This window comes from Embiotoca jacksoni, unplaced genomic scaffold (genome assembly GCF_022577435.1).
Source record: "Embiotoca jacksoni isolate LCO1_2020_lvr unplaced genomic scaffold, fEmbJac1.0.p SCAF_4, whole genome shotgun sequence".
In the NCBI taxonomy this organism is placed as follows: domain Eukaryota; kingdom Metazoa; phylum Chordata; class Actinopteri; family Embiotocidae; genus Embiotoca; species Embiotoca jacksoni.
In genome coordinates this window covers 22,409,187-22,437,018 of record NW_027185392.1, presented here as the reverse complement: position 1 = coordinate 22,437,018, position 27,832 = coordinate 22,409,187, and the positions used below count along the sequence as shown (strand labels likewise).

General features: G+C 40.4%; 1 protein-coding gene across 5 annotated transcripts in view; it reads left to right on the top strand.

Moving 5' to 3' along the window:
- tenm3 (teneurin transmembrane protein 3) overlaps positions 1–27,832 on the top strand; it is a 338,433-nt gene that overhangs the window by 288,854 nt on the left and 21,747 nt on the right. For 4 of the 5 annotated variants that reach the window (XM_069168313.1, XM_069168316.1, XM_069168314.1 and 1 more), the window contains 15 exons: positions 6,606–6,677; positions 7,227–7,404; positions 8,088–8,108; positions 11,555–11,679; positions 12,043–12,150; positions 18,515–18,669; positions 21,103–21,204; positions 21,382–21,555; positions 21,725–21,784; positions 21,905–22,067; positions 22,807–22,945; positions 23,094–23,199; positions 23,604–23,746; positions 24,234–24,412; positions 27,534–27,638. In XM_069168313.1, the coding sequence (XP_069024414.1) occupies positions 6,606–6,677; positions 7,227–7,404; positions 8,088–8,108; positions 11,555–11,679; positions 12,043–12,150; positions 18,515–18,669; positions 21,103–21,204; positions 21,382–21,555; positions 21,725–21,784; positions 21,905–22,067; positions 22,807–22,945; positions 23,094–23,199; positions 23,604–23,746; positions 24,234–24,412; positions 27,534–27,638 (1,830 nt within the window). The remainder of the gene's footprint in view (positions 1–6,605; positions 6,678–7,226; positions 7,405–8,087; positions 8,109–11,554; positions 11,680–12,042; positions 12,151–18,514; positions 18,670–21,102; positions 21,205–21,381; positions 21,556–21,724; positions 21,785–21,904; positions 22,068–22,806; positions 22,946–23,093; positions 23,200–23,603; positions 23,747–24,233; positions 24,413–27,533; positions 27,639–27,832) is intronic. The other variant, XM_069168317.1, reaches the window with a different exon arrangement.

Below are 27,832 nucleotides of genomic sequence, written 5' to 3'. Positions count from 1 at the left end.
TGGGAAGGATGTGATGTTTTTTTGTTTTTTCTCTAACAGTTACAATGACATTTATATAGAAGCTCATAATGTCATTTCTACTGAGAGGTGAAGGAACGCAAGGCTCACTGGAGGCGTTGTTTTCGTTTTCCTATGTTAATGATGAATTATACACATCAATCTACACTGAGAGACATTGAGGTAAATGAAGAAGAAGAAAAAAACCATTTATAATTGGCAAAACCATATCTTTGTTTTACCGAATGTAATTTGATCATAAATGACCTATGGTTTGTCGGCCCATGTATTTAAATGTGACGAAGTTTTAAAAGATTATAGGATTACATAAATACAGCAAATTCAATAACCTCTTAAGTAATCTCCAAATCTGCTGTAGAAGAACCAGAGGTTAAATATATATATATATATATATATATATATATATATATATACATATATATATACAGTGGGTACGGAAAGTATTCAGACCCCTTTAAATTTTTCACTCTTTGTTTCATTGCAGCCATTTGCTAAAATCAAAAAAGTTCATTTTATTTCTCATTAATGTACACTCAGCACCCCATCTTGACAGAAAAAAACAGAAATGTAGAAATTTGTGCAAATTTATTAAAAAAGAAAAACTGAAATATCACATGGTCATAAGTATTCAGACCCTTTGCTGTGACACTCATATTTAACTCACATGCTGTCCATTTCTTCTGATCCTCCTTGAGATGGTTCTACTCCTTCATTGGAGTCCAGCTGTGTTTAATTAAACTGATTGGACTTGATTAGGAAAGGGACACACCTGTCTATATAAGACCTTACAGCTCACAGTGCATGTCAGAGCAAATGAGAATCATGAGGTCGAAGGAACTGTCCAAGGAGCTCAGAGACAGAATTGTGGCAAGGCACAGATCTGGCCAAGGTTACAAAATAATTTCTGCAGCACTCAAGGTTCCTAAGAGCACTGTGGCCTCCATAATCCTTAAATGGAAGAAGTTTGGGACGACCAGAACTCTTCCTAGACCTGGCCGTCCAGCCAAACTGAGCAATCGTGGGAGAAGAGCCTTGGTGAGAGAGGTAAAGAGGAACCCAAAGATCACTGTGGCTGAGCTCCAGAGATGCAGTAGGGAGATGGGAGAAAGTTCCACAAAGTCAACTATCACTGCAGCCCTCCACCAGTCGGGGCTTTATGGCAGAGTGGCCCGACGGAAGCCTCTCCTCAGTGCAAGACATATAAAAGCCCACATAGAGTTTGCCAAAAAACACATGAAGGACTCCCAGACTATGAGAAATAAGATTCTCTGGTCTGATGAGACCAAGATTGAACTTTTTGGCATTAATTCTAAGCGGTATGTGTGGAGAAAACCAGGCACTGCTCATCACCTGCCCAATACAATCCCAACAGTGAAACATGGTGGTGGCAGCATCATGCTATGGGGGTGTTTTTCAGCTGCAGGGACAGGACGACTGGTTGCAATTGAAGGAAAGATGAATGTGGCCAAGTACAGAGATATCCTGGAAGAAAACCTCTTCCAGAGTGCTCTGGACCTCAGACTGGGCCGAAGGTTCACCTTCCAACAAGACAATGACCCTAAGCACACAGCTAAAATAACAAAGGAGTGGCTTCGGAGCAACTCTGTGACCATTCTTGACTGGCCCAGCCAGAGCCCTGACCTAAACCCAATTGAGCATCTCTGGAGAGACCTGAAAATGGCTGTCCACCAACGTTCACCATCCAACCTGACGGAACTGGAGAGGATCTGCAAGGAAGAATGGCAGAGGATCCCCAAATCCAGGTGTGAAAAGCTTGTTGCATCATTCCCAAGAAGACTCATGGCTGTACTAGCTCAAAAGGGTGCTTCCACTCAATACTGAGCAAAGGGTCTGAATACTTATGACCATGTGATATTTCAGTTTTTCTTTTTTAATAAATTTGCACAAATTTCTACATTTCTGTTTTTTTCTGTCAAGATGGGGTGCTGAGTGTACATTAATGAGAAACAAAATGAGCTTTTTTGATTTTAGCAAATGGCTGCAATGAAACAAAGAGTGAAAAATTTAAAGGGGTCTGAATACTTTCCGTACCCACTGTATATATATATATATATATATATATATATATATATATATATATATATATATCAGGCTGTTCCCTCTAATAAAATGTCTATGCTTTTCTCTCAGCCTGCTAAAATACATGACAGGTATGCTTTTTATTAATAAAGGTCAGCCTCAGCTCCATCACAGCCCGTCTTCTTCTCCAGCATTTATAGTTCAGATCACAGGGGAGAGGATGAGATATTTTCAATGAAGTTTATTTTTGATGTTTTTGGTTTTGAAAATATTTCTACAGGCAATCTGACAACGTGGTAATTTGTGGTATTTTCCAAAGTTTTTTTTTAACTCAACGTCATTTACTTCTTCAGGCATGTGAAGTGAGATAAGTTCAATCAGACAGCGATTTTCTCTTATTTTATTTTATTTCATTTAATTAATTTCACTGAAGATGCATCAATCTGCTCAGACCAGATCAGCAGGAACTCAGAGGGTGGCATAGAGCATCCAGACGATTTTCAAAATAAAACAACCTGTGCTGAATCCCCGTCGTACGTTTTTTTTTTTTTCAGAACTAAAACACAGCAAACTGTATTTACTGTAGGCTACAGCTCAATGTAGGAAATAACACTAAACACACAACAAAAAAACAAACCAATGTTTACCCAGCAGAAGCACAAAAACAAAAGTAAAATGAGCAAATCAGGAAGTCGAGTCTGAAACACTGCCAGTGAAGTATGAAGGTTTTACAGATGTCAAAACTAAACAGCTTCAAACACTGGACATGACCGACCTGTGCCCGGTCGAAAACCCAGTTAAGAACTGCAGTAAATTAGAAAATTTCAAAAAATAAATGTCCACAGATTTATTCTAGTTATACCTGTTATCAGCAGAGACATTCAGTGTCACTGATTAATAATAAAAAAAAAAGGGGGATCGACATTTGTTCATCTGTCCTTGGCCATCAGGAACAATCTTTTTAAACATTGTAGTGTATCCCACTGATTGGCTGAAGGTTCTTAACACTAATTTGCAGTGCCAACAACCTACAGTCATTACTCAACTCACTTCATACAGTGTGTGAAAAAATATTTTACTGCCTTTGACCCTTTTGTTATATTGTGTGTGTGCATTATGGCTGTCAGTGTGTGTGGCAACCAACAGTGACGTAACCAACTGGTTTGTGAACGTTATGAAGTCTCGAGTTCAGATTTTGGCCGGTGCCATCTTGCTAGTTTGAAGTGGTTTGGAGCAGGAAGTGACCATATATGGACGAGCTGTGGAGGAGTGAGTGGTGGATCTGACTCGACAGATGATACTACGTACCGCCCACCGATAGCCGTAACCTGACTGCACCAGAGGCACTTCTGGCTTCAGCAACTGCCTAATTTTTCAGACAGCAGACACTACGTCCACTGTTATGTGCAGTCTATAATGACTGAACACAGAAGTGGAAACCATGTGACAATTAGCTCCATCAACAAAAGTAAAGTAAATCAGATGCATGCTGGTATAATACCAGAAGTTCTGTTTGTGTCGATGTGTGAGCCCTGACGAATGGACCTCGCTGTTGTCTCTGGGACTCTTTGGCTGACCACACCTGAAGCTTTTGTGACAGAGTCTGCTTTTATCTGCAGCTGTTCAGCCGATGCAGCAGCAGAGGCAGTCAGTGACGGAGCAGTCGGACTGACAAATCAGTTTTTACCATGGTGGTGCTCTGCTGCATCTCCTCTTCTTCTTTTACAAGCATGTGCTGAAAACACACATTCTTAATTCCTCTTCCAAGAAATGCAGCAGTTAAACTAATGTACAATGGCTCTATAATGGCTGGCTGGTTTGTTCAATCTTTCAGTATTTTTCTGCTGTGTGAACACAAGAGTATTGAAATGAAACTGTGATGTGAGACGAAACAAAGCTTTATCAGTGTGACTTTGTTGGCTCCAGGTCTCCCAGATTAGATCAGTGTGTCGGGGCTCCTCGTGGATGTTACGAGAATGTACAACTGTAAATGTATGTAGGTTTTAAGATGGAGAGGTTTGAGATCAAGGTCAAATCTACTCATTTAAAAAACACACATAGAAAGCCACGTGAGAGAGCCTTTACTGCTCGCTCTTTTAACACAGCAGGAGAATTCAGTGTACTCTCTACCTTTTTCTCACCCACTCTATCATTTCCCATCACACACACACACACACACACACACACACACACATACTATTTTCTAGTCAGGCAACTAGTTGGCTGCCTGTGTAGACCGCAGCACAGCATGTGTGGAAACCCTGCTGGCTCGGCTTCTGTTGATCAATCAACACCTACTAATAGAAGGAGAGATGAAAGAGGGGGGAGAGGGAGAAGAGGACAGGGGAAGGAGAAGGAGAGGGATGTAGAGATAACTGGATGGGAAGGGAACCGACTGATACAGGATCCAGGGGCCGATTGTAATGTGTCACGCTGGGGTTGAAAAACTTGACCGTGTTCATGACAGAAAGTTGCAGAAGAGGGAGAAAAAAATACCTCGTCTCAGAAAATCATCTGAACTCCCATGTGACACATAAAAGGTTCTTTCTACCATAAAAACAACATAGAACACAGACCTCCATCGGTGGAGGCTGCGGGCGGTGCGGACCCGTGTGAGACGAGAACGCCATCGTCTCGGCCCCGCTCCCGACCAGATGGCCCCGCGTCCCCCGCCACCTCCCCCTCGGCAATGCAACCTCGGCTGCTTGGTCAGAGGACTCATCTCAAGATACACGTGATGGCCGGAGACGGGTCCAGTGACTGAGTGGCCCACCACTCAGAACCTTTTATATGCAGACAGACAGACAGACAGACAGATAGACAGATAGACAGATAGATAGATAGATAGATAGATAGATAGATAGATAGATAGATAGATAGATAGATAGATAGATAGATAGATAGATTATGAAGCAGGCCGCATGATTTCCAAGATGGTGGCACGGTTTTAATAATTCAGCTCTCTGCAGGAGGTTCCTCTTTGATGTCTCACTTTGAAGAATGAGTGCATCCCTCGCTTTTCCTACATTCATCTTCTCATCGCTCCTGCACATTAAACCCCTCACATGTCAACACACCAAACACCTCTTCCTTGTTTTCTTACCTCATGTCGTCTCCCCTTTGTCATCCTCCATTCGTTTTAGGAGGAAATTACACCTGGTGGCACCATAAGTCAGTTCAAGTGTAACAAAAAGATGTCACCAAAGCATTTGAATTTTTTTCAGTTTCAGTTTCTTCGGACAGGACAGAAGACAAATTAATTAATAGTGAGAAGGAACACATTTAGCTAATTGATAGTCATCTGAATTCAGTTTGATAGCTTTATGGTCATTAGACTGCCGCTAATATCCATTCACGGATTCTTTTCAAAGGTGAAGCACACACACAGTGACGGCACAAGCATCCCTTTAATCTTACATGCCGTGTCATCTTCCGGAACCCCCGCAGTGAAAGCGAAAGAAAACTGTCACACATTTCCACACAAACATCCCCACAAATATGCGCACACAGTACATGTAGAGTTGAAAGGAGCTGGCTCGGAGAGAGGGCAGACACACACAAACACGCTCTTCCTCCTCATCAGCATCAGGAAGCAGACAAGTAAATTCCCACATTTCAACTTCTTGGTTTTATCTGACGTGCTCCACTTGGTGACAGTTGGATGGTGGCATTTTAAATGTTGTTTCCAGTTCATTCGTGCAATGAAAGGACAATTTATGTTAAAAAAATAAAAATTGAAAGTGCCATAACATTTCATGAAATGAGCACAAATGCTGCCGATGTTCCTCCACAGACTGGATTAGATGTTATTCCTCTTCTGTTTCTCATGTGCACAGTAAATATGACAGTTTCAGCTGAATAAAGTATAACTTTTAACACATAGTTCATTTTAGATAAAATGTTTGTTTTTTATCTGAACTTGTTGTACAAATATTTCAGATAAAGATAGACAGGTTTGCGTATCAGCCGCATCACAATTGTGCAATAAAGTCCAATCAGCAAGCCACGATAAGATCACACCACAATGAACCCCGCGACAGGATGGGGATATGTATATGAGGATGTTAATGTTAAATAAAATATGACTTTCTCTCTGTGCTCTCTGCCCACTGCAATAAGACTGTACAATAACTCACCTCTGGCAAAATCCATCACAGTACAATAACACTGTTGACTGTGTTTCTTGGTTTGTTTGTATATAATATATATAGATATATATTGTACTGTATATATATATGTATATATATATATGTTGACTGTGTTTCTTGGTTTGTTTGTATGTAATATATATAGATATATAATGTACTGTATATACTGTGCATTTTATATTTTATATTTATATTTTTTACTGCTATTTACTGCTATTTTATTGCTTTTCTATTATTCTATTCTATTCTATTATTTTATTCTATTATTTATATTATTATCTTATTGCTTCTGTATGCTGCTGTAGCGAAAAAAATTTCCCCTCGGGGATTAATAAAGTAAATACCTACCTACCTACCTACCTATATCTTTTGCTCATCTTAATGTCCTGTCTCCACCAGGTATACTGTACAAGGGCAACGGTGAGAATATTTTCATTTCCCAGCAGCCCCCTGTCATCAGCAGCATCATGGGTAAGGACAGTTTATACTATATTTGACCTGTTTGAGTATATTAATTTGTGATCAGTGTTGATCATGCATGATGGTTTCTCAGCTGGGTGTAGTGGTGGAAAGTAACTGGGGTGCATGTCCACAGGTACTCTTACTTTGTGGTGGTGAGATTAAAGATTAACCAGTGATTTCCAACCTCTTTGTCTTTTGGTGTACTATTAAAGGGAATTTGGTCTTTTTCAACCTGCGTTCTATTTTCCCATTGTTAAAATTTTAGTAATTTAGCTTCAGCTGGCCGTAGTGAAATGGGTTTTAATGTAGCACAATGCACATCCACTGAAACCGCTGGGTGTTTTTTTTTTTTTACCACCGATGGGTTTAGATTGTTAATATTATTTTCTGACCTCATTATTTTTACCAAAAAATATATTGTATTTATATAAATATATCTATATTGTAAATTAGATGCTGGTTCTGAGCTTTGCGCAAAGATGCAGAGGATTTTATGCATTTAATAGGAGAAACCAACTGTTACAGTCAATAAAAATGAATGTGAACATCCTCTCCCAGGAAACGGTCGGCGTCGCAGCATCTCCTGTCCCAGCTGTAACGGGCAGGCAGAGGGCAACAAGCTGCTGGCGCCCCTGGCGTTGGCTTGTGGAGCAGATGGCAGCATTTTTGTTGGAGACTTCAACTACATCAGGAGGATCTTTCCCTCTGGGAATGTTACCAGTGTCATGGAGCTGAGGTAAGAGGGGAGGGAGGATGGCTGCTGCTGCTGGATCACAGGTTTCAACCTAATCCAGAGAATACATCCCGTATTGTCACAGAGATGAAGGTCTCACTCACAGAACTCCACATCCACATTTTGAAATAAAGCTTTGCCAAAAACCATTTCATCCAGGTTTCCTGTGAGTATTGCAATGCACAAATCGTAATGAATTTGAATTAAACTAAATAACAGCTAAAAATGTGTTTTTAGAAACCAGCTACAACCGCTCTGAATCAGCTTTTCTGGGCATCTCTCCTTCCTGCACTAAACTGTTTGACTCCACATCATTTCTCTTGGAAGACTTTTAAACAGTGAAACTGAAAAAAAGGAAGGGAGAGATGGATAGATGTATGGCCAGACTGCACGTTCAGTGATAAACATCGGAGTACTTAGTTTTGAGCCAATGTGCTGAAAGATGAAAGGAAGTGAGGTTTTCTGTTCTGAATTTAGAAGCATGCTTCCTCTTGAGTGTTTATTTCTCAAAACTCGTCACTAAACAAACATCTGAAATATTTTTTCTTGAGTTCTGTGTAACATAATTCAAACTTTCACTGTTGAATGTTTTCCAGTAATCTTTTTTCATCTGCTGATTTTCATCGTCTGTCTACTAATTCTTGTGTCTTCTCTATTTCCTTGCCTTTGCTTGCACTGTGTTAAAGAAACAAAGATTTCAGGCATAGGTAAGAGTGACTAACTATTTTCAACCTTTAACCTTCATTTCACTTACTTATTAGTCATATTATAGTCTGTTTTTTGCGCCAATTTGTGTTGTTTTTGTCTTTCCTTTTAAGTCACGATCACATTTACTAGAGTAAACGATCAAATCGGGAGGCATGAAATTCCTTTACTGAGTACAATAATGTTGCAGTAAATCTCAGCAGAGACAAAGAGAAGCAAAGAGTTGAGGAAAAAGTAGCCACGACATTTGTTAAAGTAAGACCCACTCATCTGGCTTCTTTTGCCCGCTTCTTTTGTGTCTCCTCAGTCTCATCCCATCTCGCTCCCTAATCTTGACAAGTGTTCACACGAAATCGAGCCTATTCTTCTGCTGTCAGCTCAGATGAACAGCACAATCATCGCTTTAGCAGCAGCCGCTAGCAAGGAGACCCTGCAAGGAGTGACATTGTACTATATTTAAGTATCTTTATCCCTCCGTCTCTCTACTGTATTCTCGCCGTCTTCTTTAAATTCATTCAAGGGGATTCAGAGATGTGAACATACGGGCAGATATTCTTCACACAAATCACTTTTCACAATAAAGTGATTCGATAGCTCCTACTCTACCACGTTAGAGAGACATTCTAGCCAATAATGTACAGAAAAAATATAACATTGTTTGCACTGAAAATACCCGCCAGCATATACAGTAGTTCACCTTACATCTGAAGGCTTTAAATCCTTAAAACATCGGTACTGATAAAACAATAAAACATTATGTACATAATAGTCTGAAATATTTTTTTCTACATTGTTATTTAATTTACTTTTGCTACTTTTGCTTAATGCTGCTTAGAAAACTTTAATTTAAATACTTTGCAAACAGAAGCAAACAGTTGTTTACTGTCCTTGTAGTTCCAGTTTGGTGTCCATGAAATAAAACGATCTGGCTCTTTAACTGCTAAATGCAAGGTAGTAGCTTTGAGAGGGTTTGCAGGTTAAAAAGCCAAAACAATGAGCCAGAGGGTTTATCCGACATGCGACCTCTTTCTCATGACACATACTTATTTTAAAAACACTAATGCGTGTAGCTCAAAGTAAAAATGTAAGGCTTTTTACCAGTTTGATTTGTTGTATTTCTACTTGTGATCCATCTGCATCAGAAGCTCAGTAAAAGCACCACACATGGTTGGAGTTTGTGACAAAAAAAACCACTTCAAGAACAATCATGTAACCTCCTGGATTCGAACTTTGCCTTCTGCAGGGCAGTCTCTGATTCATACTGCCAAAAAATGTAATTTGTACTTGGTCACATGATCCTTTGTGACATTACTGTAACGTGCGTGTAAGTTTCACGCTTACAAAAACATGAAACTGTCACACCGAGAGGGGCCAAAGCGTGGCCATCTCACATTTTGGTGTTGGCAAATTTTGGTGTAGGTGTAGATTAGCTGGTTTAATGACTTCTTAAGACGTTTCTGTCGTTATTCTCCAGTCTTTTTTAATTTGTACTTATTCTTACTTTGTACGATATTTTTCATTTTGTGTACAGATGTCATCCTCCACTAACAGTATGTGAAAAAAGCTCCACAAATGTAGTTGCCTTGCATCCTGTAGGTCAGTCTGAGTTTAACTAGTTTTCTGCTGCCCCAGCTTCCTCAACATATCGAAGCTCACTCTGTGATTTAGGCTGGTGCATTAAGATCTGCTGCTGTGTCTCATTTTCTCTTTCCTTCCCTCTGAAAATGAAGCTCGACCCAGTCGGTCTTCTTCTATACCTTCTCATACACACACACACACACACACACACACACACACACACACACACACACACACACACACACACAGACAAACAGCAACACGATTTCTGAAGCTTCTGTTCCACTGGCAGGACACATTTATTAGATTCAGTTTTATGACTCATTCAAATGTACTTTTCAATTAAATTTCACTTTCTAATTAAAAAAAACAATTTCTTCTAGAGAACGAGCTGTCTGTTTCCTTACATCCAGCCCCTTCTTCATGTTTACTTTTTCACATGAGGTTTTCCATTTCATTTGTTACTGTTTTTCTTCCACTTCGCTCTTGGTTAGATTATCTTCCTCCGTCTTTGGCCCCTTCTTTTCCGTACCTCTGTTTTCAATCCTCATTTATTTCTCCATTTCTCCCCCCATTCTTCCCTTGCTTCCTCTCTTTCTTTGTCCTGTGCTCTGCATTATTTCCTCATTCAATCGCTGCCTTCATCACTCCTTACTGCTTCTCTTTTTTATTTGTATTTTTTTCTCCTTTCATCAGTGTTTTGTGGTTCTCCTGCTGTCCTTGCTTCTTTCTTCGTCCTGTTCAGTCGCATCTTTTAATGTGTCCTGGCATGTTTAGATGATCAAATGTCATCCACATGTCAAGTTGCTCCTCGGGCTGTGTTGCTGAACGCAGACACACACTTTGAGGGATGACTTTGATGGGCTTTGTCTTCGTCGTTCCGTTGGCACGTGGGAATTAAAAAGCTGAAAAAGTGAACTCATTAGACGTTTAAAACCAAAGGATGACGCTGATAAAAGTGGAGGCTGAATCGTCTGCATGTCATTGTGTTTAATTAACACAATGGCTCTTACAGACAGGTGGAAACTGATAGACTGCCTTCACGCTAATGCACTTCTGACAGAATGAACAGGTCAAGTGATTCACTGAGTTTTATTAAATCCGTTCTTACAGTGCAATCATGATGGAATCTTTTTGCTTAAATAGAGATTAAATGAAAACAAAAGAGTGAGCTTATCTGCACATCAGGGCCTCACAAGTAGAGTGAAACACCGGCTCTCTTTCACACTCACTCAGTGCGTCTATTTTTAGTTGTGTTAATTAACAGCCTGTGATCATCTGCTGATTATCACCGACCACTGAGACTGTCGGCTAGAGGCAAGTTCATATGCATATATCCATTCCTGCACGTGTGTGTGTGTGTGTGTGTGTGTGTGTGTGTGTGTGTGTGTGTGTGTGTGTGTGATGGATTTTACATGACAGCGTGGCAGCCATCCTAGAGTGTGTCACAGACAAGTGATGGTCCATCGCACCCACACAGCTCCGCCCAGACTGACAGACAGACAAACTTATTTTTAATATTCTCTCCTCCACACTCCTTCACTTTCGTACATCACACCTACATTTCAATCAGAAGCAAGCAGTTCTGATCATGTGCACAGAAATATCATCATCACGATGCAGGAATCAAATTGTTCATCTGCAATTTTAATGGCAGTTTCATCATAGCTTTATTGCTCATTGGTAAAATTGTAGTCTCCTTAAATCATGTTCAACTGCCTCATCATATTTACACTCAAACTGTAGACGAGGTAACCATCCACAGAAGACATGTAGATGGTTTTCGTATGATATGTGTTTTTTAATGTTAGCTTTTAATCAGTGATTTCTCGTGTGTTATCTTTCCACCCCCCTTTTTGTTCGTCCATAGCAACAACCCTGCTCACCGTTACTATCTCGCTACGGACCCAGTAACAGGGCAGCTGTATGTGTCGGACACTAACTCCAGACGAATCTACCGCCCCAAGATGCTCAGCGGTGCCCGTGACCTCATCAGTAAGTCCGAACTTCCCCAGTAAACACCATGTTGGCAGAAAATAAGAGGAAATAATTTCAATGCAGCAGTTTCACACTTAAATCCATGGCAATAGACCTTTCATTTTACAGCAGACTTTTTTTTTTGTCACTGCAGGGAAGGCACAGGTGTGTTTATGAAGGCTGCATCCCATTTAGGGGAGGTTCTGCTTTTATGCGTGTTGGTTCATTGTGATGGCTGACTGGGACACTTAATGGAGCTGAGCCGTCGTTAATACACCTGTGCATTGTCTCCTGTGACAAGTCAAAATGACTGCTGTAAAAAGAAAAGGTAGATTAAAAGTCTTTCAGTTCTCTTCAATAAATGTGTGAATGTGTGTTCAGGTAATGGAGAGGTGGTGGCTGGTACAGGCGAGCAGTGTCCTCCGTTTGATGAAGCACGATGTGGAGATGGAAGAAAAGCTACAGAGGCACAACTGCTGGGACCGAAAGGTGCACGCACGCACGCGCGCACGCACGCACGCACACACACACACACACACACACACACACACACACACACACACACACACACACACACACACACACACACACACAGAGAGGAGATAAACATCATTTAAGCTGCTCTCATGCCACAGTCACTGATGAGGATCACCTAGTCTTGGACTGTATCTATGACCTGTCTTATCCTTGGATAAAATCACAGGAGTGTTGGAGAACTGCAGAGCTGTTACTGAAATGTTAGAAGTCCCTCCCAAAACTCAACACAGTCTAACACCGTCTCTGAAAATACATGTGGTTAACAAAAGATTCAATGCAAACCGGAGGCTATCTTCCACCTGGGAGTGCCGGTGATAACTGGCATGACATCATTGCAGTATACAATGCATGTTCCCTAAACCTTGGTCACCTTTAGTCGACAGCCTGCTTGACCTGCAGACAAAACCCCCTGGGATCAGCAGAACAGCAGACTAATTACATCTGCCCTCTAAAAACAACTCTGCATGTTATTGAAAGTGTATTGCTGCCGCAGAAAAAAAACGTCATCTCATAATCATTAATTTACAGTCTAGTAATTGCAAGATCTTGATGTATTAATTTGGCCTAATCATGAATGATTCAACCAGACACAGAACAAAACTCTTTTTGTTGGTCCTTTGACTTTTAGCTACAAACTGTTCAGTATCGCTCAACAACCGGTGGTGCAGGGAGGTCTCCTCCCCGAGTATCACAGTACTACAGAGCTACATATCTCCTGCGAGTAATTCAGCCTAATGAATGCACAATGTTAAAACATCTGTAGTGGATTGTTTCTAAAGAAAGAAAGAAAATAGAGATAAAACACAACTTAATACATTTGTGAAACCACAAAACTTCTATAACACATCTCAGTAAAATACACAAGAGAAAAAACACATTCGTGAACAAAATATATTTATTGAAACATCGATTTCAGCACTAATTCCACAACCACCGGCCAAACACTCTCTACCTGCTCACAAGGCTCCATTATGAGGAAGGTTTTAGTGGCTATCAGTCACCACCACCGAAGAAGACAGGGCGTGAATGTGCTACCTGATTTTCAAAAACAACTTGTACATCCCACATAGTTTGAGATGATGGGAGATATTATGTCACTAAGTGATGTACATTTTGGAAATCTTGGAAAATGCTAAATTAAATGTTAAAAGTCTTTAACAAAGGAAGTACAGTATACGTTGCCATGGATACAGTGTGTTACACTATATATGTTTTGTTAAATGTCTTCATGTTTGGTCTCTTCAATGTGTTGGATCCAAAGTATCTGTTAAAAGAACTCTGCCTTTGCATCGTCATTAACCCTCAGAAAAGGGTTCAAGTTCACTCCTCTTCTCCCTCTTCGTTCAATTGCCCAACGATGTATTCCTCACAGAGAGATGTAGCACACATCCCGTGAAACTGCACAACTTAAGCTTTCCGAAAATGCCTCGTCTGTGTGACGAAGCATCGCAGAGATATTCGAAGTTGAAGTCGCGTCATCCTTACACTCTTGCATGAAGCAGCCGCCCCACCTGGAGTAATTCATGACATTTATTTTCCATCAGGCACTAAGCACATATTTATTTTTCACATTGCTCAATCATGCAGTGTCCCACAAACATGATTCAGATACTGTCTGATTCTAGACAATCTCTTCTACACAACTATAAAAAAAGATATCTCTGCTGACAATATTTTCTGGTGATATACATGGAAAAACAAAACAATTTCATTGGACAAAATATTTTTTTTCTGGATATAAAGGCTAATATAAAAAATCTCTAAGTATTATCAAATTAAATGCTAAAAGATTTGGATATCCTGGACTGTCCTGAGAAAACAAAACAAGATAAAGCATGAATGGTGAGCCCCAACAATGACCACGATATGAGCTTAAAAGTGAAAGTAGTGAAATCTAAACCATAGCTGAGGGTTCAAAGGGTTAAATTGTGCAGAGTATTAAAAAAATTGTGATGTTCATTCCCAAAATGGCTTCATACGTTACACTCTGGTAGGAACGCTCTCTGCCACACAGTTAGACACAGATCAACAGACTCCTCCACTTTCCCTCGTTCCTGTTGTGCGGTTAGCACAATATTGTAAGAAGCAGGAGAGACAGCTGAGTTTGTGATCTACCCATCGCTAGGGGTGTGTGGTCCAGTCATGAACAATCAGCTCACATCTGTCTCTGTACTTTATAAGCAGTGCACTCTCTGCCACAGACTATGACAACATGCTGAAGCAGAGAACAATCAGTGTCCCTGAACAGAAAGCGGTGCAGGCGGTGCAGAATCCCGCAGGCCAACACGCAGCACCTTCCATTAAACAGGCTCACAAGGAGATGACACATCTGGTTATTACCTTCCTGTTGGACAACTATAGTCCTTTTAAAGGGAACAGCAGGGACTTCGTGGTGTAAGGAGACATGGGACAGTTGTAACAGTTTTTGTTTTGCATTTTCCCAATAAATCAAAAACTATTTACACTGGATCAGCCAATTTGCTAAGTTTCAAACTTCACTGTGTCAGCTACTTAAATAATGTATTCAGATAGATAGATATACATTCCACTGTTACAATCGTCCCAGGGTACAGGAACGGTTGTAACACATGCCAGGAACGGTTGTAACATGACTAAAATATACATAATTAATCAATCATATACTCAAAAATGAAAGACATTGTCTATCATTTACGCTGAAGTGACCGTTTGACAAAATCATATATCTATATATATCTCCATATTTTTGACCAAATACCTGGATATTAATATTGCAACAATATTGTAGGATTATAAAATATTTGACACAATGAGATCACCTGGGTTTCTACTGACTGTTATTATACAACTGATTCATGTATAATGTAATTCAGTGTGTGTAGGCTTTTAGTTTTTAAAATTGAAATGAAGCTAAACTGAAATGTATGGGTTGAGGGATGGCTGTGCTAGATTGACACGTTAGATATTTCTATTTTGTTTGGATTTCTGGACAATTGATCTGAGGACTGTATCCAAAAAAATGCATGATAAAATGTTGAATTTTTACTTAAAAAAACATTACTTTTGCTTGACATTTTCTCTGGTAGTTTCACATGTGGCTCACATGGCTCAATTTTTTTGTAAGCAAGAGAACTCGTGTAGTGTAATCACTGTAGCTTGTTTCTCATAAGAGATATTCAAGGTTTTACAACCTTACCATATTACAACTGTCCCTGGTCTCCCTACTACAATGGCACATCAGCTATGGAAGACTGTATGTATGACCTCGCCCCTGACAAATGCAGTGGCGTTGTATGCGATGTTCAATTTGTGTCATTTTAGCATCATGTATCGTGTTTGTTTTTACTGCTTGGAGGACGTAGAAAGTCAAATCAGCCATGTATCATTTAAAGCAGGGGTCTTCAATGTTTTTCAGGCCAAGGACCCCCAAACTGATAGAGAGATGGAGCAGGGACTCCCTGCTATATATATTGTATACAATTTTTTTTATTTTTTTTATATTAAACTGGAGGAGTGCAGGAGGCTTGGACGGACAGGTCCAGGCTAGTCTTGCGCTGTGAGTGAACCGGTGTCCAGCTTGAGAGAGCCTGAATGTGTGCATTTCTGACTGGAAGATAACATCTTCTGCCTCCATTTATCCATTTGCTACATGTTGGATTCATGTTAATGTGTATTTAAAGACGTTTAAATTTGTGGGAAAAAAATTGGGGGGAAAAAAAAATATATATATATGAAAAATTGTCTAATTAACAAAAAAGTACCCTGCAGTACCTCCGCGGACCCCTTAGGGGTCACAGAACCCCTGTTGAAGACCTCTGATTTAAAGAATTGATTTTAGGTAGGATCCCAGCGGGGGAAAAAATATTTCTGTGCTGAACTTCTTTCATCAAGTTTAGCAAGTCTGCCTGAAAAGCATTCAGCTTTTTCTCAGCAGCGTTTGACTGGCTGGGCTTCAAGAATTCAAACATGTGGGAGGAGGGCGACCAGATCCCACCAAAGCAGACGCGTGGCCATGAGTATGTTTGTGTGCGACCCATTACCAGTGCCGAGAGGTCATCTAAAGTTTTTCTAACTTGGACCATAAAAACACAACTACACAGGTAACAGGTTAGGCCTTTAGCATGCAAGGGACTAAAGAAATCTATTTTATTTGAATGTAACTTCCCTAAACTCCCACGCTAAGTAAGTAAGCATCAAAGGAAGCTGAAGTTTCACCGTAAATGGTCATACGCTGTGAGTTATTTCAGCTGACCTGTCTGGCAATCATCTTCAGGATTCAGCGGGAAATTCTTTGTTGCTGCATGTCCAGATTATAGAAAATAAAACATTTGTCCTGGAGTGTTGACTTTTACTGCGCAGTCCTACATAAAGTGGGACACCTGGTCACCCTATGTGAGAGGGATTTATTGGAATATACTGTATTCCATGTCAAACATCTCAATACTTTTAAACAATTTTAGACTTTAATGTTGCCTTATTCAATACGTACATAGCACTTACCAGGTAGGACCTCCCTGTGCCAGAACAGCCAGAGTTCTTGGTGCTTTGGATTCCACAAGATGTTCCCTGTCGGTGTGACTGTGTCATTTCTGCAGATTTTGTTTGTTCCTTTCCCTTTTTACGACATCCTAAAAGGTGTTCTACTGGACTCGGATCTGGTGCCAATGGAGTCCACTGTAATGTTCATGAAACCAGACTGACCTTTGCTTTGTGACCTGGTGTGTCATCCTGCTGGAGGCAGCTGTTAGAAGATGGCAAACTGTGGCCATAAAGGGACGCACCATCGTCACCAACAACACTCAGACATGCTGTGGCGTTCAAACCATGAATGATTGATATTAAGTGGCCACAATGTGCCAAGAAAACATTTCCCACACCATTACACTGGCAGCAGCAGCAGCCTGGACAGTAGGTTGGGTTCATAGATTTGTGCTGGCCTTGCCAAATTATCTGCCTTCCATCTGCAGCCTGGCAAAAAAAAAATTCTCCATGTTCAGCTGCCAGTTTGGTGAGCCTGTGCCCACTGCAGCCTCTCATTTCTGTTCTTGGCTTATGAGGGTAGAACCTGACGTGGTCCTCTGCTGTCATAGTCATCCACCTCAAGGCTGGATGAGCATGACATGCTTTTCACCTCACCACAGTAGTACAAAAGTATTATGTGAGTTACAGCAGTACAGTTTTGTCAGCTCCGACCAGTCTCCTCTGACCATCCACAGTGCTGCCGATCCTTCTTGTTTATTCAGTAAACCGTAGAGGCTGTCGTGCTGAAAAGTTCAGGAGATCAGCAGGTTTCAGAAATACTCAAACAAGCCAGTCTGACACCAACAACCATGTCACAGTCAAAGTCACTGAGATCTCATTTTTCCGTTCTGATGTTTGATGTAACCCACACGCGGACTGGCCTATCGGGAGTGGCGGGACATTTCCTGGTTGCCTGGGGGTAGTTTTGACTTGGCCTTTGGGCGAAGAGTCCACTTGGCCAGCGATAATCTAGCAAGTAGTAAGTTGACCTCTCAGGATCCATGTATCAGGTAAAACAGTTGATCCTGGTGCAGAGGTGCCGAAAATTATGTCATCACGTAGCAGCCACCTGTTACAGACAGAGGAGAAGAAAAGGTGGAGTAGAGAGGTCATTAATGCAGCAAAATGCTGCAAAATAGGCGACATGTTCACCATTAAGGAAACAGGTCAGTCAAAAACAATGAAAACAAATGCTGCTAATGTGACAGTGCTACCATTAAAAGAATGGGAATGGGAATCCATATAAATAATTAATGACGATTGAAGTTTCCACATGTAAAATGTGGTTGTTTCCAGGACCATGTTTGAAATTCATATTTTTACATTTCTGCACAGTACAATGTCTGGTCTTAGTTTAACCCAAGTTACTATATCAGTGTTAAATATTGATGTCTGGTAGTTTGCGTGAAAAGGTGGCCTGGGGTGGAGCAAACTTCCCAGCCTGAATTATAGATTTCATTCCATCCCTGATGTAAGCTGAAGCTCCTGAACGGTATAATTGAGGGAGTAACAGGTGTGCAGGTGTTTTCAGAATATGTATTTTTTTTTTATTTTTTTTTTCACAGCTGTTGGATTTTTTTTTTTTTTTTTTTTATCACACTGACATGTTTCATTCCTAAATTAATCTTCTGTGGCTTTACTAAAATTCTCTCAGACTTCTTAGGTTTTGTATTACACTATTTCTTTGCTGCACCTCACTCCCCCACTAGAGAATTAGTGCACTGTCATTTCCTCCTTCACAGCTAGATGTTGTTCTATTAATAAATTGTACGGCAGTGCATTGAACTGCATGTGTGTTCTTTGTTTGTGCTCACAGGGATTGCGGTGGATAAAAATGGGCTGATTTACTTTGTGGACGGAACGATGATCAGGAAAGTGGATCGTAATGGAATCATATCTACAGTGCTGGGCAGCAACGACCTGACCTCTGCGCGACCTTTGACTTGTGACACGAGCATGCACATAAGACAGGTAACGTGTACTGAATAAGTCACTATACTATAACAGTGTTACACGCTCAGTGGTTTTCCAGTAAATGTGAACCACTGTTCTTGTTGTATGTAATTCATGGGAGACGAAACCCAGTGAAAAGAAAGACCTGTGGCTTTGATTAATTATCTGCCATCAAAAAAAAAAAAAGAGTCCTTTAAATGTTACCAAGGCATGGATTTAGATCTGGTGACATTTACTCAATTCATCTCAAGAACTCCGACAGAGACAAAAATAAAATAAGGGAAAGATGGTGTGAGAGCAAGAAAGAGGAAAGAAGAGTCCTCTGGTTTTTATACCTTTTTATTCGCGGTGAGAATATGCAGTCTTAGATATGAGGTGGACTACAGAAGGAGAAGAGGAAAATGTCACCTACACACACACACACACATACGCACTCACAAAATGGAACAAGTGTCAAGTATTAGACCTCCAGGTAAACAGATTAAACAAGGTGTGTGCGTGCATGTGAGTGTGTGCGTGTTTGTGTGAAAGTTGAGGTCTGCATTTTGTAGGCAGGGCGTTTACATAGAGAGCATCTTGTGATCTGAACTCTGACCGTGTGTCCTTCTCTGCAGAATTTTAATTCAGTTTGACTTCTGGCGGTTATCCAGTCGACTTCGTGGGTGGCCGCCCCCACACACTCCCACATTTAACAGGATTCTTGTTATTCTATTTTCATATGTTAATATCTCTAATAAAATTCCGAGGCACTGAATGTAACCAAGTCAGTTGCTCATCACAGAAAGAGCTGGACCTGCTGCTCAGTGTGTGTTAAAGGCATCTCATCCACCGTCCCTCCTCTTTTATTTGCAGACATTTTATTATGAAGCCAATTGTTTTAAATTTCTCCCCTAATATCTTGCCACCCTCTATTAATTTCATCTTTTTAATTTGATCTTTTTGTTTTTCCTCACGACATTGACTTTTTTGCTGAGAATCTCTTATATAGCATTTTCTTCATATTTATATTTATTAATTTCAGTGGGATAAAATTTCCTTTTATGGCCGTTCTGTTTTTTCAGAGCTGGAATCACTTTAACACACGCAAACACCTCATTTAAATAGAGCGATTTGCACCTGATATCAAAGACGCAATTACTCTTAGTAAATCACCCGCAAAACGGGTGCAAAATAAATGTGCAAACTTTTGGATGCAATTTAGTACCCTTTTTTTACAAAGCTCTAGAAGAACCTGTGAACAGCTTCCGCATCTTTGACCTAGTTTATGTCTAATAGATAGATAAATATACTTTATTGATCCTGCAAGGGGACATTTTTCATTACAGCAGCATGGAAGATACAGTACAAGCAATACAAATTACAGAATTAAAATAGAGGTAGTAAAAGTATAGCAAATTAAAAAAATGCATAGTACATGCAAATACAATACAATTTAATTAAATTAAATTAAACAACAGTGCAGCATTGCTCCACATAGTAACAGTTTCCTGAACCAGTAAGAAACCAGACTGAGAGAGTTTGTCAAGATATGAAACAAGAGCATCTGTAGACTATTGGACACAACCCAGAATACAGCTGCAACAATGATCAGAAGGTACAGGAAGAGACCGTATGACACAATGTGCAGTGTTCGGACTCAAAAATGGATGCCATGCACAATCTGCTATTCCTGCAACAGCTGAACTGAATAACAGGCAGTAGGTCAATCAGACTTTTGAAAATCTGGCTCAGATGGGACAAAGGACATGAAGTCAGTCTCTACAGTGGCTCCACACACAGTGGAGACTGTGAAACATGGTGGAGGGGAGATGACATTTATAGACTATGAATTTAAGTTTGTATATGCAAACACTGAACAAAACAGATGGCTCCAGGTTTCAGGAAGCGTGGCAGGAGAAAAATATTCCAACATGACAATGATCTCAAACACACTGCAACAATTACATTTCTAACTCCTCTTTGCAGCAGCCACACCTAGCGTCTCATTCACATGTGAAACAAGTAGCCTAAGGTCCTAATAATACAAACTATCTCAGTGTTATTAAAAACTTATATGCCACAAATATATAAAATTAAAGGTTTAGAAGAGCTGTCCCTCCCGTTTTTATCATAATCATTGATTGAATCATCTTTAATTTAATTGAAGGGACATTTAATGGCAACAATAAATAAAGATTTAAGAGGTTCAATCAGACTCTTTTTGTCATTTAAACCTTCACCTCTTTTTTTTCTAATTTTGTTTTTACTAACGACCCCTCCCCCCTATCAGGCATGCCATACACTTGAATCAGAGGTCACTCAGACAGACAAATTTTGGAGTGACCCAGGAAATATGCTGTATATAAGTAAAATATTAAATTATACAATGTAGTTGAATTAAAACACTACTAGAGTGTGAGTGTCAGGTGAAGTAAACTGTCTCCTCTTCCTCTCTGACGTCTCTTCATCCAGGTCCGTTTAGAATGGCCCACAGATCTCGCCATCAACCCCATGGATAACTCCATCTACGTCCTGGACAACAACGTTGTGCTCCAGATCACTGAAAATAGACAGGTATTGTCCGTATGTATGTCGACCGCAGTGCAGATTTCTTTTACAGAATTCTTGATGCATGGGCTGCTTCTCGTTTGTTTTTTTTTCGGAGAAACATAAGTAATGAAACAGCTTCATTCCACTTCAATGTTACTTTATCAGTCTTATGTTTATATATGCGTGTGTTTATGTGTGCAGGTTCGTATCGTGGCAGGCCGTCCCATGCACTGCCAGGTGCCTGGTATAGAGTACACCATGGGGAAGAGAGCGGTGCAGACCATGCTAGAGGGAGCGACAGCCGTCGCTTTGTCCTACAGCGGCGTCCTTTACATCGCAGAGACGGACGAGAAGAAGATCCACCGCATTCGACAGGTCACTTTAAGGACACTTATGTTGCATTCGTGCGCACTAGTTTCCTGTTTTATCAGATGAATTTCAAACCTCAATGGGGACAAAACAATCCGTGGCAGAGTACCTGTTCTAGGGTCACATGACATAGCCTGTATCAATCATTGTTTTTTCACTTCTGTCTCACCACCAGGTGTCAACTGATGGAGAAATTACCCATCTTGCTGGAGCACCATCTGAATGTGATTGCAAGGTACTACATCACAGCTACTGCCATGCAAAATTTCCAGCAGCCACAGAATGGTCTTGTATTCGCTATGATGCGTCTCACTTTCTTTTCTGTCTTCGTCCGCTGCTGTCCTCTGCCCTGCAGAACGATGCCAACTGTGACTGCTATCAAACAGGAGACGGCTACGCTAAAGACGCCAGGCTTAACTGTCCCTCTTCTCTGGTGGTGTCTCCGGATGGGACGCTGTATGTGGCTGATCTGGGAAACATCCGCATTCGAGCCATACGACGCAACCAGCCACCTATAGGTACGTTTCCCCTCCCCTCACCTCAGTATTACAATTTAAAAATGGCTCCATGTTTACATTGATTTATGTTATGGTGGACTTCATGTGTTATGGGCTGCTATTAAAAATGAGGTTTCAGTATTTTAAGTATCATAAAATTGACCTTGTAGTCCTCAAAATTTCTGTTGTTTGAGTTGCTTGGTAACTAAACTAAACAGGAAGGGGTTTGTAAGGCTCGATCAGAAGATTTATAATAGTAATGTAATATTATATAATATTATAAGATTACAGAGGTACATGGCATATTTTCTTTGTTTTTTTAGCTATTCAGCTCCTCTGTTTCAGTCCTCTTTTTTCCTCCCACCGTTAGTAGACCTCCAGATTTAGTCAAATATGATGCACTTTAAAAAAAAAAAAGACATATCTTGAAAGAATCTATTCGTTGTATTCTTTGGTTGTGGTAACTTAAATAAGGTGCTGCTGTCTTTAACTACAGTTTAGTACTCGTGCTTTTATTTATTTACAGGGCAAACAGCTTTGTCACTGCTTCAAATATTTTCCATTACTATTTATAAACTGTTAAAACAGAAATATGAACAAAGTGCTTGTGCATATATGCAGATATTCCAGTTAATTGTAACAGGTTATGATGTAACGATGTAATGATGGTAATGCAGGAGTTTGATGAAGTGGAAAAAAACATCATTATAATGGAGTCCAAAGTCTGTCTGACTGTCTGTCTTTGTCCATGTGTCTTCAGGCTCTTTGGCTTCAGGTCCCAACTCCTATGAAGTGGCTTCCCCAGCCTCTCAGGAGCTCTATGTGTTTGATGCAAATGGTACTCACCAGTTCACCATGTCTCTGGTCACTGGAGACTATAAATACAACTTTAGCTACAGGTTTGTGTGTTTACAAATCCGTATTTGAGTTAAGAACAAAAAGGATCATACATTTGCAATACCTTGCAGAAACTTGTACATCTCAGTATGAAATGATCTCCTCTGGACTTGTTTTTCTCTGTCTTTTAAAAACGTTTTCCACCCGAAGCAATGAGGAGGATGTAACCGCGGTGACGGACAGCAGCGGGAACACGCTCCGTATCCGTAGAGACACCAACAGGATGCCCGTACGTGTGGTCGCCCCTGACAATCAGGTGAGATGGGCAGGTTTTTAAAACTTCCATATGCAGGCTTATATTTTCACAAGCTTTTCCTCCAGTTTGTGTTTTTAAAGGCCAATTATATCTCAAAACATCGCAGGTGCTCTCTGCAAGTTATTAGACATATGAAAATGTAGATTTGCCAGGCTGAGACTGAGGATACGGTGTTTGTGAATTAATGGTAATGACAGCGGGTGAAAGGAAAAGATGAGAGAAGCAAGTTGAAAAATACACCAGTAATTCTTTCTTTTTTTATATTTCAATACAGCCTTGATTCTCACCAAAAAAATTCAAGAATAATCCAAGACACTGTCAGAAGTACAGAACTGTGCAGAATATGAACATTGTGTGTGTGTGTGTGTGTGTGTGTGTGTGTGTGTGTGTGTGTGTGTGTGTAGGTCATCTGGCTGACCATCGGGACTAACGGAGGTCTGAAGACTCTCACGGCTCAGGGTCAGGAACTGGTCTTGTTCAGTTACCATGGCAACAGCGGCTTGCTGGCTACCAAGAGCATCCAAATAGGCTGGACTACCTTTTATGAGTAAGCTGCATCGTTGTGTTTGTATTGGAGTTCCAGTGTGTCTGCTATGTGCTAATGGATGAATTGACAGCCGGCTATAAGTATATTAACCAAACTGCCAGGATGGTTTTTATTGCAGTGAGACAATAATTTCTAACTCTTCTGACAGAAGCATCACAATATAATGATATGATGATCTGCTCCCACTCAGACCAACAGTTTATGACTGGATCTAACCTTGACATCTGTGTGTTTGATTCAATTAATTAATTCCAGGCTCTACTTCCTGCTGCGTAGATCCAGTTAAATTCCACCTTCACAAAAATTGCAAATCTTCAGAGCTCTGACACATTTAGCTGTAAAAAACTGGCCCTGTGTGTGTGTGTGTGTTCAGGTACTTTTTTGCAGGTATCCAATAAGCACATAACAGTAATGTCCAATAATGTCCCTTCACCCCTCCTCCCCACCATCCACCTACCACCCCAATGCATCCTCACTGTCCTTGCAGCTATGACAGCGAGGGTCGGCTGACTAATGTGACCTTCCCCACTGGTGTGGTAACCAATCTCCACGGCGACATGTCGTCAGGGGCCGTTGCTGTGGACATCGAGACGTCAGGGAGGGATGAGGACGTTTCCATAACAACCAACCTGTCATCAATAGACTCCTTCTACACTCTGGTGCAGGGTAAGATGCACACAACACAATCATCTGTGTGTGTGTGTGTGTGTGTGTGTGTGTGTGTGTGTGTGTGTGTGTGTGTGTGTGTGTGTGTGTGTGTGTGTGTGTGTGGGTGGGTGGGTGGGTGGGTGTGTGTGCAGCACTTTTCAAAACAGGTACAAAGTGCTTTACATGATATTTCCAGGATTAAAGGAGGGCTGAGGCAAATAAAACCAGACAAAAATAATACAGGTAAAATCTTAAACAAAAATATACGCCAAAAATAATAATAAAACAGGCTAGAAAAAGACTGCTCGCCTTTAGTCCTGAGTCAGGACTTAGGAACGGCCTACCTGAGGCTGCGCTCAGGCTCGTATAGTAGCAACAATGAAATACAGCTGGGGGCTGAACCATGAAGTGCTCCATAAGTGATCAGTAATATGTTGAAATCAATTCTAAAGCCTCCTGTTAACTCGTGAAGAGAGGCTGAAACAGGGCTGATGTGATCTTGTCTTGTTGTGTTAGTTAAAAGCCAAGCAGCTGCATTCTGTCCCAGCTGAAAGCGAAATATGGTTTTAGAGCTTAACCCTGCATTTGCTGCAACCCTGTATTTGAAATGTGTTAGTCAAGGGACAGATCACTGTCAGAGATGATGCCAAGCTCTTCGGTTGCAGATTTTAACTTTGTTGCGATGTTGGTTTTACAAATGCATATCCCTGAATCGATTGAGCCCTCCATCCTTCGCTTGAACCAAAACAGTATATCCAGTAGGTCAGAACATGTCTAACACGTTCAAGCTCCAGCTCTGTGTGCTACATGTGTGAAAAAAGCACTTTGGACACTATCCAGACCTGATTTTCTGGACATTGTCCTTGTAAGAATTTACACCACCTGTAAATGGTTTCATTTTAAACACTGAGTGTGGCTGTGTTTCAGAGGGAAAGTAGTCAGTGGAAAAAGCTTATTTTACAAGAGGTATTGATATGTTGGTCAATTCTCATCTTCACGGAAGAAGATGCAAGTTTTAACACAATATACAGTCTACAGTGACAGGTGAGAAAATCAAATTAAGTAATTTCAGTGCGTGGTCAATGTTACATAGTGTTACAAAATATTCTATGATGTGTGGTTGTATTATCTCAAACCTGTCTCACCATTACTGTGAGTTTGGGTCAAATTGAGGAGACAATACAATACCTCTACTCCAAACACTGTAAATCATTAAATGTATAGATATATAGAAATCTGCATTCTGAGACTAAAAACATTATGTGTGCGTGAAGCCAGACTTTCTCATAGTTCTGCCTGTTTGTGCTGCAAAGAAACATTCAGAAGCCCGTCAGTACACAGTGATAAATAGTGGCTGCTTTGATGGTTTTGTTGTTTGCTTCTTTCATGACAACGCAGTTGGTTGGTGTACTCAGAGGGATTTGAATATATTGTTTGTCTTTTTCAACTATGGTGTTGTTCTGGTTATTCTTATGCCTCTATTTAAAAAAAAAAAAGACATTTAAGCTTCTAATGGGCTACCTATTAGCATGTCTGCTGTCAATTCGCAGTACCAAGCAGCCTCAGCTTCAAAGGTGTGTGTGAAGACAGCAACCAGTCCCTCTCTTATAATCCATGTGGCAGCCTGAAAAGGCCTGCTAGCATTGATCCTGTGTGCTGTAGGCTCTTTCTTAGCAATTGAAAACATGAATGCAGTTTTTTAAATGGGTTTCAAAATTCATAAATGAATAACTAACATAAAGTATCTTCACCTAAAATGTCCCGTGACTCCATCAAAATAAGTCAGTTCTCTCTGAAGTTACTCCCTTTCTTTGGTTTTGTTTTCTGTGGACTGTGGCTGCACATTGTTTTGGAGTTGCCTTTAAAGTACACTACCTCCGTTTGCAAGCAGCAGATTGATCTGTCAATGCATCCTCAGTCTCATCATCCTTCATGTCAGACATTCAAGCCTAAACAGTGAGGGAGAGCAATAATTTAGCACTTTTGCTCTTGTTAAATCTGAACTAATGAGCCAGTTGAAGCGAGGCCTCAAGTGGCCGGCGGTGATTTGTTTCAGAGCCAGCTACATGTGTGAGGGAAAACAGAAGATTCTTCCACACAGCAGAGCGGTATTGATTACAACGTAATAAGTTATTCAAAGCCATCGACAAGAGTAGCGTTCCCCTCCATCAATTCTTGTACATTATTTATAGTTACACCCTCTCGCTGTCATATAAACTGCATGTGTGTGCAAGTGATCGAAGGAAATGTGAAACCGTATTATGTGTAGGTGCAGGACAGAAATTATCAACAAACTAATACTGCACAGTTGCCTTGTTCTGACATTATAATGTTGATCGATTTGTGAAAGCATGGAAAACATGTTGGTAATGCAGTTTGACAGTCACGCTCTACAAGTACAACTACAGTACATATTCCTGCTGTTGCATTATCGTGGTCTGGCTCCAATAAGGCATGTGTGTTGTATCTCCCCATTTGAATGTGTGCTACAAAGCTCTCCCTTTTGTTCTGGAAAAGTGATGTGGTTATAAGTGATGAATGAGCCCCAGAAGATACAACCCAGAATATCACGTCACAACATCAGATGTAATAATAACTATGTATCTGCTGTTTGCAGGAATTCCAATTCAGACAGATTTAAAAGTTTAAAATGTCTTAGTAAATAATTATGTGTTTCATTTTAACAATAATTTAGTTTAACAGTGATGTATTTTTCTCTCTCTCCTGTTTATGTGAAATAAAAATGGGAGCTTAGTAAAAAGGAAAAACCATGGTTAGAAAAAAGAAAAATACTTTTGTAGTCTCAAATGTTTTAAAAAGGGAAAGTTTCAAGAAATTTGTTGGACTCATTTGGATGATAAGAATATTTTTAAATAAATATGACACCAGATGTGTAGTTTCTGTGTAGGTTCTGTGCTCTATTAGCACGTTCAAATGCCGACCTCACAAATGAATTGTACTGTTTCTTTCTTTATATGCATGACTAGATCTCCCTCTACTCTCATGCACGTTCTCTCTTCCCTGTCTTTGTCTTTCTTTTTCTCTCCTTCAGTTCAGTATTGAAAATGTGCTTTTGAATGAATGCCTTCAAAGTGATTATTGCTGTTCACTTATGACAATTGTCTTGTTTGTCATATAGACCAGCTGCGGAACAGCTACCAGGTGGGTAATGACCACTCACTGAGGGTCATCTATGCCAATGGGATGGACACCCACTACCAGACCGAGCCCCACATACTGGCAGGTATGCAGTTTTATGTCACACTACCTTCTCTTGCAGTTGAGATCAATAGTATCTTGATTTATGTGGTGCAGTGTGTGTACAGCACTAGGTGGAGTTCTCAGTACTCCACATATCCGATTTTTCACTTTTCTTTGAGACACCAGCCCATCCCTCTGCAGTTAAACAGCCTGTTTGTGAACAGGATCACAGCGGGG